At 42.5% G+C, this 18,042-nt stretch overlaps 1 protein-coding gene across 2 annotated transcripts in view; it reads right to left on the reverse strand.

Moving 5' to 3' along the window:
- The window catches only part of RASA3 (RAS p21 protein activator 3), a 233,719-nt gene that overhangs the window by 66,794 nt on the left and 148,883 nt on the right, over positions 1 to 18,042 (reverse strand). For both annotated transcript variants that reach the window (XM_088454142.1, XM_088454141.1), the window contains exon 5: positions 4,734 to 4,810. In XM_088454142.1, the coding sequence (XP_088310268.1) occupies positions 4,734 to 4,810 (77 nt within the window). The remainder of the gene's footprint in view (positions 1 to 4,733; positions 4,811 to 18,042) is intronic.

Genomic DNA, 18,042 nt, shown 5'->3' on the forward strand with positions numbered 1-18,042 from the left:
CACTCTGTGTCATAAATGGCATATTGGCAAGTTTACGTTTCTCTTCAGATGATTTAAATGTTTTTTTCAAGGTCATTTTCCTGAACTTTGCCATTTGGGATTGTATGTGCCCTCTACTATGACATTGGGCATCGGACTTGGCAGACGACGTTGATGGCATGTTATCGTCTATGTCATGACTAGTGGCAGCAGCTTCAGCACTAGGAGGAAGTGGTTCTTGATCTTTCCCTATTTTATTTTTATCGGAGAAAGTTTGGTCCTCCATTTATGTTATATTGATTTGATATATACGTGCGGCTAAGGCGCACACAAACAGAGAAAATATTTTTTTATTTTTGCTGGAGACTAGTGCACTTTGTGGGTTACACCACCCTTTAAGAAATGAGCCAGCCGGCTCTTTACTTATGGGACACAGGCGCACGCTTGGCACTGCTCCTTTGTTGATGCACGTGCAGCCACAGTGCACACAATTCACAAACACAGAAAATATTTTTTAATTTTGTTTGGAGTGTACTTTGGGTGTTACAGCACCCTTTAACGGTCAAGCCAGCCAGCCCTTTACTTATGACACAGGCGCACGCTTGGCACTACTTTGTTGATGCACGTGCGGCTACAGTGCACACAATCCACAAACACAGAAAATATTTTTTTTTTTTGTGTGGAGTGTACTTTGGGGGTTACAGCACCCTTTAACGGACAAGCCAGCTGGCCCTTTACTTATGGGACACAGGCGCACGCTTGGCGCTGCTCCTTTGTTGATGCACGTGCAGCCACAGTGCACACAATTCACAAACACAGAAAATATTTATTTATTTTTTTTGCACTTGGGGGAGGCACCCCTGATGGACAGAGCACCCCCTGGACAACACTACAGCACCCCTTTAGGACTGGGACACTGCAAAGGACTTTGGAGTGGACACAGCCCCTATGGACAACTGACTGCACAACACAGTCCAGCCAGCCCCTATGGACTTTGGAGGAGTGGACACAGCCCCTATGGACAACAGCAGCACAGCACAGCGCAGCACAGCACAACACAACACTACACTGCACTACACTAAACTACACAGCCCAGACAGCCCTAACTCCCACCCTTCCTCTTCACTGTCCACAGCCGAGTGAGAAAATGGCGCCGATGCGGGTACCTTATATAGGATCCAAAACCCGCGAGACCCTGAAGGCGGGATGATGACGTTTTGCCTCGATTTCAGATCCGAGTCAGGCGGGAAAAGTCGAGCCTGACTCGGAACGGCATCGGATCGGGGGGGCTCGGATTTCAGAAATCCGAACCCGCTCACCCCTAATACATACATACTCCATGCGCTGCTCGGCACTCTGGCAATAGAAAAGATGATTAAAGTCCTGGGTTCCTTCCCAAATAGGAAAAATGTAAATGTATAAAAAAAATGGGTGGCACTCTCAGTGTACAAATAAACTTAAGAAGAGGGTCCCAGTCCCCTTACTGCATCCACCGTTTCAAATTTAATATAAATTTTTCATCGTTCCTGATGAAAATTAATATTAAATTTGAAAACGGACTATATATACATACACACACACACACACTTGTATATATGTGTCAAAACTATTGTAACGTAGAAGTAACTTCTCACATTTCATAGGTTTGATGTGGAGATAAATAAGAACAGTGATTTCCCCTTTTGTCAGATCATGCATCAAAATTCATAATTTTATCAACTGAGGTTTCTAATATTGCATGCAATGAATCACTTTCCGGGTTTTAAATTTAAGCACAGATGTCATCTTGGTTACTTCCCCCCAGCTATGCATATTTACAAAGTGGTACACAAATCAGATAGGGTCTCGTTTAGTAGTTAATAAAGAATCATTCAGGGATAGTAGGAATGAACACAAGATAAATAACTAAATAATTAAAAAAACAAATAAAACAGGTAATCAAATGTTGCTTTAATTTAAAATGTTCAAAATATTGCACTGTGAATAAAATAGATTGGACAAAATCAAGACATCATAGTTCAAAACATAAGATTTAAAATGCAAGCAGTGCTATGGAAGGACAATAGAGGAAGTGTGGCTTGGAAACAGAAGTGTACAGGCCTCAATATAGGTGTGTGGTTCAGTCACAATAACCCAATACGGAATGTAAAGTATCAGGTGTTGAGGGTTCCAGTTTAATGCTGTAAGATTGGCCATCACTGTCTTTGCTTTAAAGGCTTTTGTCCATTTTAAAACAGATCTAAAGCAATGTATGTAATGCTTGCCTACTAACAATGCTTTCTAAATTAGGGTTGATGTAGAGTAGGAAACATATTAATTTTAAAATACAGACTTAAAATGCACCCTAAAAAAAAAATCTAATTTGCACTGATGAATGCATCTCTGCAAGGGAAGAATATGCCATTATGTTTTACTTGAGGATAAATTATTAGTTTATGTACTAGGCTTATGATAGGATAAAACAATAGACTATGCAACTGGATTTACACCAGAAGATGCATCTTGTTAGCATTCATAATAAATGCATTGACTCTGGTTGGCACCACAATGAGGTTTAATGGCCTTGGTGGGGAAGGTGTTATTCACATACACATATATAGTGATGTAGTGACACTTGGGGGGTGTACTAATAAGAGATGTATTGGACATTGGTAAGTGGAGAGGCTTTTCCACTGGGTATCTATTATCACTAGGGTGTATGGGGTAATGCCACTAGGGATCTATTGACACCGGAGGGTGGGAGGTCATTTTACAATGGACAGCGTCGGGGTGCAAGTCACCCTCTCTGCATATTTATTTTTCCAGTAAAATATTTAAAATATATATTTTTAAATATGTTCAAAACTTAAATTAAAAAATATAAATATCCAGTGTGGTGTTTAATAAATAGGAAGGTTCCATTTACCATGTAAAATATAATTAAATAAGTATGAAAATACAAAGCAAATGTATAAATTAAGTTAATTTAAACAGAAACATCCACTGTCCTCCCCTTTAAAAAATCAAATAGGAATCTGCTATCATGCTCTGGCTCTATTGCAAATATCAAATAAATAATGTGAATAGTTGGTACTCTGACAAACAAAAATGTCTTCCAATCATCACTATCAATGAGTATTTGGCACCACTAGTTAAGCACCTGCAACATATACTCCTCCTGACAGGTGCATATGAACATGTCCTTAATATACTCACCTAATGCTTGCAAGCGCCTTCACTTCTCGATTCTGCCCCACTAAGCATAAGGAATCCTAAGCACAAAACACATCTACATGGGATAGAAGTGTAAAGGCCGTTACGCACTAGACTGACCTCGTAAGCGCGCATAGTCAGTGACATTGAGGGTACACACTAGACAATGTGCCGGATCGGACGACATATCGTCTAGTGTATACCTGGCTTGAGCACAAATTGTGTACAAAAGAAAAAAAAAGATGCTTACGTCCAACACTAAATCAGTCCTTTAATGTGTGAAGCATGTAATTACCAGTAAATACACCACATACATCAACTACCAAAATAAAAATAATAACAAAGTAAAAAAATATATATATATAAAAAAAAAAATATATATATATATATATATATATATCCTCTGTTAGCTGAACCCCACAATAAATAATCTATACACAATAACCTTAGAGGGCGCTTAGAGATAGTATTTTTCTCCACTTATGTGTTGATCTAACCACCTTTAACATCTGCTAATTGTAAATAATTGGTATTTAAATCATTTGTGAACTCTTCTTTGAACCCACAGTTTATTCCAAAAACGATGAGCATCGATTTCCTCGATATCTGAAAGTACACCCACTCACCAGAAAGAATCACCCAAGAACAGCGACCAAAAAACCAATTAACTGTAAAAACCAGATAAAAATCTTTCAATTAACAGTATTTTTAATACAATAATTTCTTACATAAAACATAGATAATATCACTTTGCAGATTAGGCGGATTGTGATTTCTTTAAACCCATCAGGGCGACGACATCAATGCTTGGCAGAAACTCTTGACATAAAACCCTACGCGTTTCGTACCCTCGGGAACTTCATCAGGGGTCATCACTAAGGTCACAACCAATTCATATATGATGTAATACAAAAAAGTCCTGAGAACTGGAATAACTGGAGGCACATATAGAAACCGTTGTAATTCCTACACCGTTCACCTGATTTGGATGTAATTACCCTCAAATTAAATCTGAAAGTCTGCAGTTAAAGCACATCTTGTTTGTTTAATTTCAAAGCCATTCTGGTGGTGAATAGAGGATAATATATGAAAATTCTGTCAATATCCCAATATTTATGCACCTGACTGTATGTGTGGTATAAGAACTCCTATGGATGTAATCAGGTCTCCTTGATCAATGTAAATAAGATTCCTTGTGCAGGCTTTAGCAATTTGCCTGTCACTTTCAGTAATACTCCAAGTTATGTCTTACAGTCCAGCTGCTGCAGCATCTGGACTGTGAGACATAACTTGGAGGATTACTGAAAGTATATATACTCCAGTAATACACGAGGCGGCACTCAGACTTCAAAGCAGTGAACCCTTAATGTGTGTTTATTATATTAAGAGGTCAACGTAACGGGGACCGAATCCTCTTCCTCAGGACAGCAATATTGCTTTAAAACCCCTTTTTTATCGCTCTGGTGCCTGTCCAGGCTAGCACTTCTTTATGCAAGCATGTGATAGACTTTGTAGGTAATATTTTAATTCATTGTTATGTGTATATACAGATACATTCTTACCTTGCTGCAAGCTTATGACAAATGACACCCGTGTCCGTAATGACTTCACTCAGCCTGAGCTCCAGGTGAACCTTTCCCTAAAATAAACCAAAAGGTTACATGCAAAAAGTAGCAATACAATTTGTAAAACCTAAAGCAAGATGTTTAGCACATTGGCTACACACCATCCACTGGTAAGAAAAGTTAATTAAATTTATTAACATATTACATTTATACATATATTGCCATTTCTCAATTTCTCAAGGACAGCTTAGAAAATGGGGTGGGAGGACCACAAAAAAAACCAACAACACCCCTATGAACATTTGCAACTTTATAGATGGTATGTGCAGTGCAATACCAGGACACCCCCCGCCACCTCTATGCATGGGAAGTCATGACACAGAAAGGAAGGTCTGTGAGTAGGAAGCTGACTTCCCCAGGCACACCATAAGTTGGAGACTGGTGCGGAAGGGGTAGGAACTGTTCCGATCACATCCCTGCACCATGGGTGGCCGCACCGATAATACCACCCTTGGTATGGTCGGTGAATATACCAGACTATTCGGATCATCAAAACATGACCAGTTACCAGTTTTTGTATTACATGAAGTAGCAGTCCCAGAGGAGCTTACAGTCTACTGTATATTTACACACACTATAGTTAATTTAATCAGAAGCCAATTAAACTACCAATATGTCTTTGGAAACTGGAGCACCCGGAAAAAACCCACCCAAACATGGGGAGACCATAAAACCACCACATAGCTGGGACCTTTGTTAGAACTGAACCCATGACCCTGGTGTAGTGGCCTGTGACACTGCGATGCTAATCATGGTGCAACTAACATAGAAAATATAACTCGTATTAAAATGTATATGTTTATGTAGTTATCAAATCATTTATTTTCACATCCACATACAATGCGTCAGTGAAAATGTAATGCAAAATACTCAGTCAATAAATAACATAAAATAAAACTTAAAGATTTAAACTAATAATTGCAGCAGGGAAGAAACTGTTTCGCATCCTGCTAGTTCGACACCTAATATATGTAAAACGCTTTCAAGAAGGCAAAAAAGAGAACAGAGAATGACATGGGTGGCTGCAATTGGCGACAATCTTATTTGCTTTCGAAGCACACCTTTTAGTATATCTTCTAGTCTAGGTAAAGACTGACCAATAATTATTTCAGCCACTTTAATCACCCAAACTAAGGGTCCACGATCCAAACACTTGGAATTCCCATACCAAATAGTGATAGAATTGGTCAAAAGGCTCTCAATTATACCACAAAAAAATGTACCAATAATGGCCTAGATAACCCACTTGCTCTTAGTTTCCTAAGGAAAAAAAAGACATTGTTGAGCCTTTCCCGCCATTGAAGACATACAGTCAGGTCCATAAATATTGGGACATTGACAGAATTTTCAGATTTTGGCCTCTATTCACCACCACAATGGTTTTGAAATGAAACAAACAAAATGTGCTTTAACTGCAGACTTTCAGATTTAATTTGAGGGTAATTACATCCAAATCGGGTGAACGGTGTAGGAATTACAACAGTTTCAATATGTGCCTCCCACTTTTTAAGGGGCCAAAAGTAATGGGACTATCAACTCAAAAGCTATTTCATGGACAGGTGTGGGCTATTCCCTTGTTATTTCATTATCAATTAAGCAGGTAAAAGGTCTGGAGTTGATCCTAGGTATGACATTTGCATTTGGAATCAGTTGCTGTCAACTCTCAATATGAGATCCAAAGAGCTGTCACTATTAGTGAAGCAAGCCATCATTAGGCTGAAAAATCAAAACAAATCCATCAGAGAGATAGCAAAAACATTAGGTTTGGCCAAATCAACTGTTTGGAACAGTCTTAAAAAGAAAGAACGCATCGGAGAGCTCAGCAACACCAAAAGACCACAGAAAACAACTATGGTGGATGACAAAATAATTATTTCCCTGTGAAGAAAAACCCCTTCACAACAGTTGGCCAATTCAAGAACACTCTCCAGGAGGTAGATGTATATGTGTCAAAGTCAACAATCAAGAGAAGACTTCACAAGAGTGAATATAGAGGGTTCATCACAAGATGCAAACCATTGGTGAGCCACAAAAACAGGAAGACCAGATTAGAGTTTGCCAAACAACATCTAAAAAAGCCATTACAGTTCTGGAACAACATCCTATGGACAGATGAGACAAAGATCAACTTGTACCAGAGTGATGGGAAGAGAAGAGAAGGAAAGGAACTGCTCATTATCCAAAACATACCACCTCATCAGTGAAGCATGGTGGTGGTAGTGTCATGGCATGGGCATGTACAGCTGCCAATGGAACTGGTTCCCTTGTATTTATTGATGATGTGACTGCTGACAAAAGCAGCAGAATGAATTCTGAAGTGTTTCGGACAATATTATATGCTCATATTCAGTCAAATGCTTCAGAACTCATTGGACAGCGCTTCCCAGTGCAGATGGACAATGACCTGAAGCATACTGCAAAAGCAACCAAAGAGTTTTTTAAGGCTAAAAAGTGGAATGTTATGCAATGGCCAAGTCAATCCCCTGACCTGAATCCGATTGAGCATGCATTTCACTTGATGAAGACAAAATTGAAGGGAAAATGCCCCAAGAACAAGCAGGAATTGAAGACATTTGCAGTAGAGGCCTGGCAGAGCATCACCAGGGATGAAACCCAGCGCCTGGGGATGTCTATGCGTTCCAGACTTCAGGCTGTAATTGCCTGCAAAGGATTTGCAACAAAGTATTAACAAGTGAAAGTTAGATTTAGGATTGTTTAGTTTGTCCCATTACTTTTGGCCCCTTAAAAAGTGGGAGGCACATATAGAAACCATTGTAATTCCTACACCGTTCACCTGATTTGGATGTAATTACCCTCAAATTAAATATGAAAGTCTGCAGTTAAATCACATCTTGTTTGTTTCATTTCAAAGCCATTGTGGTGGTGAATAGAGAACAAAATAAGAAAATTCTGTCAATGTCCCAATATTTATGGACCTGACTGTATGTGAAGACCATGACAAGTCCTCAGAAAAATTAATTCCAAGAAACTCAAAACCTCCAACCCTCTCCACTTCAGCACCATCCAAGAATAAGGGACGCGGGGTACTTTTCCTGGACCTCCTAAAATCTACCACTCTTTAGTTTTCTTACAGTTCAGCTTGTTGCCCTCTCCCCACCTAACAAGTTGATCTGCCTCCGCTCTATAACTATCCTCATCCTCATTAGTGATCAGACCCACAATCATGGGGTCGTCAGCAAATTTTACAATGAAATTAGATTCTGAACTAGAGACACTGGGGCTTATTCATCATACCTAAAGTTTCTCTGGAGGTAATTAGGTTTAGAACTTGCATGGAGTTCTACCTAATTACCGGAGGAATTCATCATTCCTCCTCCCTATAACTATCTATTCCGAAAAGCTGCCATTTTTGTGATGACAGCTTTTCGGGAAATCGATAATTATCCCTCACTACTCTAACTTACCGCAGCTGGAATCCGTGCTGCGCATGCGCGGCTACATCTGTAAAACCAGCGCATGCGCAGCACTGCCTACAGATGCGGTAAGTTTGTGTGTCCCCCCTCCGCTCACCACCTCCCCCCCGTTCAGCACTTACCTGTCCGCGCAGCAGCCTCCGGCACCGTCTGCTATGTTGTCATGTGTTGTCCCAGCAGAGCAGAGTACTGTTTAGGTAAAAAAAAAATAACTTTTTTTTTTCTAAACTTTATTATGTTCTACTGGGGAGAACACATGACAGCATAGCAGACGGAGCCAGAGGAGAGACCAGAGCGCCAGAGGGAGACGCCGGGGGACCTGCCCAGCTGGAAGCAGGTAAGTGTTACCTACTATACGCCACCTCAAAGTGGCGGATAGTAACACCATCAAATTCCGAAAATACATAATTTTCGGAATTTGATGAATACCATAATTTCCATATCCCCATACTAATGTACTAATGTAGGGGGAGTGTGGAAATTAACGCAGGGGGACTTAGCAAGGAGATATCAGTGATATCTCTTGTGCTAAGTGTGTTCATTAATACTAAAATAACGTTAATTAAGGAAAATATCTTAAAAATTTAATTTTAGTGTTGATGAATAGGCCCCACAATCTGATGTATACAAGGAATATAGGAAGGGACTTAATACGCAATCTTGAGGTACTCCTATATTCACAGCAATTGGTGACGAAAGCAGATCTCCCAACCTAACCGACTGCGAGCGGTCAGTCAAGAAATCCAACAGCCACTAGTTAGCGTCACTTGGTGAGCGGCCCCTTACAAAATGTAAAACATGCTACAGGGAAATATTCAATAAAATTAAATACATGTAAATTGACTAGAAGGGCACATGAGAACACAAAATAGCCTCTTACACCAAGGAACTTACATTCTATCAACCGGAAATTTGCTTTTAATGTACAACAGGCACAAGACAGATAAAAGCTACAGTAAATGCTGATTAGTTGCTAAAGGTTAATGCACATTTGCACTATTGAGCTATGGTATTAAATAGCAATCAATATATGTGAAGTGCATCTCTCATATCAGTGTTCTCCCCAGAAATTTTTTCCAGCCGGGTGGCATCCAAAAATAGCCGGGTGGGGGCCTTTGCAATTATGCACGTGCCGGGAAAAGGGGTATCTCCCTTACCAATCCAGCCCGACAGGTCTCAGGCTGCTCCCCCACTGGCTCTCAGTCAAAAGTGCCCATTATACAGTGCCCCCTGTAGTTTTCTCCTTTATGCATTGCCCCCTGGCTGAAGTAGTGCCCCCAGACTGGTCCCTTATGTAGTAACCCCAGGTTTAAATAGTGTCCCTTATGTAGTGCCCCCAGGTTTAATAGTATCCCTTATGCGGTGCCCCCAGGCTGGCCCCTTATGCATTGCCCCCAGGTTTAATAGTGTTCCTTATGCAGTGCCCCCAGGCTGGCCCCTTATGCATTTTACCCAGGTTTAATAGTGTTCCTTATGCAGTGCCCCCAGGCTGGCCCCTTATGCATTGCCTCCAGGTTTAATTGTGTTCCTTATGCAGTGCCCCAGGCTGGCCTCTTATGCAGTGCCCCCAGGCTGGCCCCTAATGCAGTGCCCCCAGGTTTAATAGTGTCCCTTATGCAGTGCCCCCAGACTTAAATAGTGCCCCCAGACTGGTCCTGGCCCCAGCCCAGCACTTACCTTTACTTGCTGGCCGCTCCCGCGCACTGACTTTGATCTAACTAGATACAGCAGGCGCGCGGGGCAGGCTCCTCATGTCAGACTGGCCCATTATGCAGTGCCCCCAGACTGGCCCCTTATGCAGTGCCCCCATATCCAGTTCCCCCAGACTGGCCCCATATCCAGTGCCCCCAGACTGGCCCCATATCCAGTGCCCCCAGCTGGGTCCCAGCCCAGAACTTACCTTAATATGCTGCTCGGCGCTCCCACTCCCACTGCCTCACTCTGACTGGATCTAACTAGGTCCAGCAGGCGCGCAGAGGAGGCTCCTCACGTCGCGGGTGACGTCATGATGTCACCAGTGCAGTGCATCACTGGAAACGCTGGCCTCTGAAGCGATCGGAGGCTTCTTTAGCCTCCGGTCACTTCAGAGGCCAGCGTTCCACGGCGGGGAAAAGTGCCGGGCGGTAGGCTGTTTCTGCCGGGCGATGCGCCTGGGGAGAACACTGCATATCATATGTGCAAATTAATGGACTAGTGTATAAGAAATGCACGCATATAAAATGAACAAATACAGTGATGCTAGAAAGTACCATGATGCAGGTACCCTGAGATCTTTCTCATATAGAGCATTACACAGCACAGAAATGTATGACAATGCATACACGCCATGTAAAAGGCATGACCAAAGAAAACACTTCTGCGTAACTCATTTCCTGAAGACTCAAAAACTCATTACCTCAGGGGGAAGTCACCTGGTGAAAAAGATAAATACACAAAATGTCCATGTTTGCAGAATTCTGATAACCTTCCCCCCCCCTCAAATCTTTAAAAAAAAAAAAAAAAAAAAAACTACAGCACAGAACCTTTTATTCAATAGCTATGGTTATAAGCAAAATACATAAACCAACTACCAAGGCACACAAAGTTCACTAAGCAATTCTGTGGTCTGTAATAGGAGACGGATATGTTTTTTTTTTTAATTCAAAAAGTGGGCGGATATTACAATGTCCTCTGGGGGTCATTCAGACCCGCTCACGAGCGCAGGATGCTCTTAAGCGGGTCGATGTTCCCCCAATGCGCATGCGCACGATGGAGGGAGCTCCGTCGTGCGCATGCGCGAGACCCGGACAACGACAGCCAAGCTGTCGCTCCGGGTCTCGCACCAAAGGGGGCGTGCTGTCGATGTTGATTGACAGCACGCCCCCTTTGGTGGGCATGCCAGGGGCGTGGCTGCCAGACGGAGGCGTTCCCATGGGAACGCCTACCGTCTGAAGCCGGCCCCACTGACATCAGCAGTGATGTCAGTGGGAGTGATTTTGGCTCTGATAGAGCCAAAATCACTCCTGGGCTTGCGGCAGTGAGACCCTACCGCAGGGTCTCCGTCGCAAGCCCGATGGTCGCGATGGTCTTGACCATCGCGACCATCTTTTTGGCCGCTCGCATATGCTGTGGGTGGTCACCCACAGCTATGCGAGCAGGAGGCCGCTCCATTTCCATGTAGGAGGGCCCTGATTCAGAGCGAGTGCTCTGGTCAGAGCGTCCGGCTCTGAATCAGGCCCTCTGCCCACTGGCCACACCACAGCTATTTACATCATAACTATATATTCACTAGAGATGGGTGGTTTGGTTTTGAGTCCGTTCTTTTCGCCAAATTAGTGCAAATTCGGATTAGTTCAGATATATTTTATTGGCTATGAAAAAAAATGAGAGCCGAATAAACAGTGATGCAGTTTTTGAGATCTGAACATAATCTACCGTGTTTCCCCGATAATAAGACCTACCCCGAAAATAAGCCCTACCCTTACTTTTGAAAAACGGTGCAAAATAAGCCCTACCGCGAAAATAAAACCTAATAAAATCCCCATTTTGTCCGGTCCCTGCGCTACACTAAAATGGCCCCAGCTCCGCCCCCCGCATGAAATGGATGCCGCTGTTAAAGTATTTACAGTGGCATCCAATCACAGCTGCAGCGTCTCACTCTCTCACAGTTTGAGCGCGGCAGCTGGCGTGCGTGGCAGCGTCATTTACAGCAGCGCTGCGGAGGAGAGTAGAGAAAAAGAGGAAAAAAAATAAAGGTAAGTAAAGAATTGTAAAGCAGGACTGAGGGCATGATGGGGATAAAAGCAGGACTGAGGGCAAGATGGGGTCTATAAAAGCAGGACTGAGGGCATGATGGGGATAAAAGCAGGACTGAGGGCATGATGGGGATAAAAGCAGGACTGAGGGCATGATGGGGATAAAAGCAGGACTGAGGGCATGATGGGGATAAAAGCAGGACTGAGGGCATGATGGGGATAAAAGCAGGACTGAGGCCATGATGGGGATAAAAGCAGGACTGAGGCCATGATGGGGATAAAAGCAGGACTGAGGGCATGATGGGGATAAAAGCAGGACTGAGGGCATGATGGGGATAAAAGCAGGACTGAGGGCATGATGGGGATAAAAGCAGGACTGAGGGCATGATGGGGATAAAAGCAGGACTGAGGGCATGATGGGGATAAAAGCAGGACTGAGGGCATGATGGGGATAAAAGCAGGACTGAGGGCATGATGGGGATAAAAGCAGGACTGGGGGAGCATAACGGTCATCATTTTATTTATTATGCTATACTGTTCACACTTACCTTTTATTGAAATTGCTGTCAATGTTAATTAAAATAAGCCCTATGGAGTTTTTTTGACCCCCCAAAAAATAAGACTGTCTTATTATCGGGGAAACACGGTAGTAAAACTGAACAGCTCATCTCTAATATTCACCGTAACATTTTCATTATATAAGCACTGAAATACAAGGCAGTCACAGCTGTGAGAAGAGAGGGCATGTTTACATGCTTGTTTTGTGCTATTAGTGCACATATAAAAACAGATGTGTAACTTGCTGCAGAGGTGGACACCACATCTGACAATATTACATGAAAACGTGCATAAAAACAAACCGTGATATCAGGAATGCACGAAATGTCAGGGGACAGAGGATAAACATGGTTCTGCTAGTTCTGTTCATTTATTATCATGGCTACAACTTTTGATGCACAATCTGGTAGATTAACATTGCACGTAATAGAGGTTTTTAATTGCATCTAATAGATGGTATGATGTAATCTCAATTTAATAATCAAGTAGACTGCAAATTTAAATGTAAAACTATTTACTTAACTGCTTACCATTCAGATCACGTGACTTACTTAAAATATGGACATGGCAAATGCTGAAAGTCACTTTAAAGAATAAATAAATAAATAAAAATAACTTAAAATGTCGGTTTATCTCAAGTATAACTTTCTGACCCCAGCTGAGGAAAGGGCTACAAAAGAAAATGCTTGGAGTCCTTTGTCAGGCGATCCAGTTATAGCAGATACCTGATTACACTCACAAGTGTACCTTGTGCTTGGTAATGTGCTTCAAGTTTAATTCAGTTCTTGTGCAAACAACATTCTTCACAGAGTCAAGTACTGCCCGTAGCAGAGCCAATGGCGTCGCATCAATTCATTTTCATCTGCTCGATTAGGGAATCCATTTGTCAATTTTCATTATGACACTTCTAAGACACAAGCACCTTTTCCCCTGCATGTAATATAGTCTGGATGGGCACAGGATGATTGCTTTCTAAAGAGGAGAGGCTCATCTGCACCCTGGGGGATGCTCACTGTTGTTAAGACCCAGTTATCAGACTTTCATCAGCACTGCTGTACGCAATTACTTAACTACAGAAAGAACAATCATACTTCCTCAAGTGTGACAGAGACAAGGCCCCAGAATTAGGAAAAAGAGGTATTTCAGTATGTGCAAAGTGGTCACTTGATGGATGCTAACTGATGCTGATTTGAATACTGTTTTAAAAAAAAATAAAAACTTAGATGACCACTAGTATGGTTAGGATTACATTTGTGGGGTTTTTATCCAATGGGGAGTGAAGATAATGTGGGTTCTTAGATAAATAAAAAAAAAATGTTGCTACATGGCTAATTTTGCTCTACAAGCTTTCTACATCTGCCTCCCCTCTCCTACAAGTCCTACACTGGCCCCCCTTCCCCTTCACAACCTAATTCAAGGTTCATACACTCACTTACAAAGCCCTCACCCGATCCTTTCCAATTTACATCTCTGACCTCATCTCCCTTCACACTCCCATCCATCTACATCGCTCAACAAATGCACGCCGCCTCTCCTGCCATCTGATTACTTCCTCCCACTCCTGCCTCCAAGATTTTTCCTGTGCTGCTCCCTACCCTCTGGAAGGCTCTCCCCCTCCCTACAAATCTTCAAAGGGGTTCTCAAGACCCACTACTTCACCAAAGCCTTCCAGCTCTCATCCTAACCCGCTAATCCACTGGGGGGGATGGTTAGGGTCAGGCACCCCCCCTGGGAGGGTCAGGTTTAGGGTGTGGGGGGTTTAAGTTTAAGCCCCCCCGGGGGGGGATTTAGGATTAGGCACCACCCCTGGGTAGGGTTAGGGGACTTCCCTGCTCAGTCAGGATTATGCATCTTCCGCATAGCTGCCGGGATTTCATACCCAACCCCCTTTAAAAGGACTTTTAACCACTAAATCTTAATTTGTGTTGTGTGCTGGAAATGAAAAGTAAAAAAAAAAGTGCAAAAAATAAATGTGTTTTTATATTCTCTCAGTGAGGGTTAATGTACAGTACATAGCAAACAGCCATGAGAGGTCCTTGAAGGTTCTCTCTATGTAGTGTTCATGTGAATGATTTAAAATGCCTCTGTGACTCCTACAGTCCATGTTTTTGCATAAGTGCTGCCTGGCAATGAATAGTAGCTTCAGAAAGAAAAAAGAAGTTAGTATGATGTGAAAGCTGGCAAGCTTCCACGTAACGGCCATGCTGCAACTGAAAGTCTGATCCAGAGAGCAGACACCACGCAGTCTACATTACTCAGCTCTTATCAATATTGGCTGTAACATTAAAGAAAAGTAAGCCCGGAAAGGAATGGAGTTCCCACAAGCAAAACAAAATAAAACCTCTGCCTCCTCTTTAACCCTTTATAAAGCGGACATCCTCCTCAATAGGCACACACATTCCTATGCCAAAAATAAACTGAAAACATTCAGAGGTGGAAGCAAATGACTTATCAACTGTGATCCCATATGCAGCACGCCTACAAAAATATGCAAATGATGCAGCTGCCTAGCTTTGTATTGGGACGCCCACTGACTGCTTCTCAAGTGTGCCACTTCCGTGCAGGAAAGTAACCATCAGATGCACATTGGACAATAGTCGACCATTTGAGCAACCCTATGGTCATGCAGAATGGCCATGGTAACTGAGACGCTGGAGCCATCTTTACTGCGTACGAAATAGTAGTCTGCAACACCACCAAAACGGTTGCGACACAACCGGATTTGGGCCACCACTCTCCCGTTACCTCCCACAAATGCTCCCTGACTGTCAATCACACTGCATCCAAATCCTCGCTGCAACCGCAGGCGGGAATAAAACTTGCCGCATGCACAGTGCAACTCATACGCAGACCATTGATAATAGCTCAACTGCGAAAACATGCAATGCGTCCACCTGTGCATCAGGCCCATTGTCTCTTATTTCTTAGCACTGCTTAGTTTGTAGAAGAAGCGGGACTCCAATAATAATGATAAAAAAAAGTGGAACTCAAAAACGTAGGACATATTCTGTGAGAACATTAAGAGGTGCCCCGGAACTGCGTTCCTATGAGTTCCAGCACACACTGAGAACCCCTAGATTGTAAGCTCCTAGGAGCAGGGTCCTCCTCCCCACTGACTCACAGCCTTCTTCTCTACACTTCTATGACAGCTTTCTATTTCCCAGCTGTATTGTGTATGGAGAATTGTGTTGCTAATTGTTACTTGTGCTCTGTTTATAAGTTGGTTACTGTATTGTAATGTAATGTTCTGTGTACCCTGTACTGTATGTACGGCGCTGTGGACCACTTGTGGCGCCCTATAAATAAATGTAACAACAACAACTGCTTCTTAGTCTGCCAAAGTGAATTTCATAGTTTGTCCAGGACACTGACATGTCATAGCTTATTGTGACAAATAGGTTTCATCATCGCTGCAAGTGTTCAGTAAATCATTTCTTAGCAGTGGACAGCTGTGATTTATTGCAGCATACGCTGCTGGAGTACATAAGTGTCCTCACACATCACTGTTACAGTCGCACCAAACAGCCCCTCTTGACGCGCCAGGTCCCGTACGACTCTGCTTTCACAGAAAATAAGTTTTAGTCACAAATGCGATGCAACTATGAACGCACCAGGAGTTTGAGCCGATTCATCTGATATGCAACACCTGTATATCTGTGTGCACAAGAGTCTGTATACGAAGCGCAACGGAACTTAGCATGGAAAGACTCAATCGCACACAGATATACAAGTGTCGCACATCAAATTATTCAGCTCAGACATCTGGTGCGACCTAGTTACATTACGTTGCGACTAAGGCACTTTTTTTTTTTGGGGGGGGGGGGGGGGGAGATGCCCGGCACTAGCAGTTACATGGGCCCTCGCTGCTCACTGGCACCAGGCATCTTGCGACATGTGGCGTGTGGAGGCTAGGTGTGTGAGGACATGAGGACACGTCTGTATATGGTTTATGTGCTTTGTGTATGTGATTTTCCACCCTTATTTTACTGGTTGTTTAAGGAGTACTCAGACGTTTCGAGCTGGGCCCTCTACCCTAATGTGCTTCTCCTTACTTATCTCTTACTCCCCACTATGGCAACTAACACTTGGCTGCTTATGTGGGTGTAAAGGTCGCTAATATATAGCTATGTTTATTATCCATGTCCGTGTCCTGCATTGTATTGTAAGTCGCTGGTTACTTATTTGTTTATGTACTTTATAAGGTGCTGCGGAACACTTGTGGTGCCATATAAATAAATGATAATAATAATAATAATAATAATGATTACACCTAATTTTCCAAGTGCTTGCTAAACGTAAAATGGGTGTATACACTAATAGGGCAGACAAGAAAAGGCAAAAATAAAATAAAATAAAAATTACATTAAACCATCAATCCACTCTATCCCTTTCTTACGTTGTAGCAGTTATTTCTACTAAACAAATATACCCTTAGATTTATTATAGAACAGAATATTAAATTAATACACTGGCCCCAAAATTCACAGCGTTGAGCGTTCTGTCATCTCTCCCCTTCACCACCTTAAGGTGCCTACACATTAGGGCGATATGGTCACGATACGATAGCGTGTCAGATTTCTCCGCGGGCAGCTCCCCGGCAGTCATGGACACGTTTGGTATTAAAAACTGTCCAAATTGACCCACGATCTATTGTGCCTCCTAACTATTCCAGTGCATCGTGACTGAGATTGTCAGATCTTGCCTGCAGTAGGCAAGATCTGAAGATGCGATGTACAACCAGCGGGTACACACATCGGCATAGTGATCGCGATTGGACACTCACAATTTGGACATATTTTACACGATCTCTCATTCCGATGCGTTGGAATCGGGCGGATCGTGTAAAATATCGCCTAGTGTGTAGGCACCTTTACTCTAGCTGCAAAATCTTCCAGTCGGCTGCTCTTACTCTGTTCCCTGTGTTGTGGGGGCTGTTGGTGGGGAAAGGAGAGGGGCGTGCCACACTGCAGATGTTGAAATTAGGGCAGGCCGATCACAATTATTATATAGATGTTTTTCTTCACTGGTGTTTGGTATACAGACAGGATACATTTTAATGTGTTTAAATGTTTTACTCTCTTCTCTACCTTCCCTGACACACATTTATGTACATGAGCAACACTTGCTGTATGGATTAGAAGCTCCCCTGCCTACATGGTAGGTGGTGTGGATAAAATTAGCAGGGCTTTCTCTGGACATGAAAGTGGACGCCAGGGGCACTGCAAGCTGTTTATATATAATTATGGACATTTGTATCAAAGGAAACCAGATGTACAGCAAAAGTTTAAATATATTTATATATAGGGTTTTTGGATCACTACATTTGTGGAAAAAAAACCTCAGTATTTTATACCACAAATTGCTACTTGTACCACAGTAACAATTGAGATGTGAGATGAACGAATTCTGACATTTAATTAAACATGAGTCCACTCATTCTTCCCTAAATTTTACTATAATGTTGTTGTCCAGTGCAGCTCTACTTTTTAAAGGTCCTGGTTATCAGAATGATAAATGTTT

Source organism: Taudactylus pleione, unplaced genomic scaffold (assembly GCF_031769625.1).
Source record: "Taudactylus pleione unplaced genomic scaffold, aTauple2 ptg000609l, whole genome shotgun sequence".
Lineage (NCBI taxonomy): Eukaryota > Metazoa > Chordata > Amphibia > Anura > Myobatrachidae > Taudactylus > Taudactylus pleione.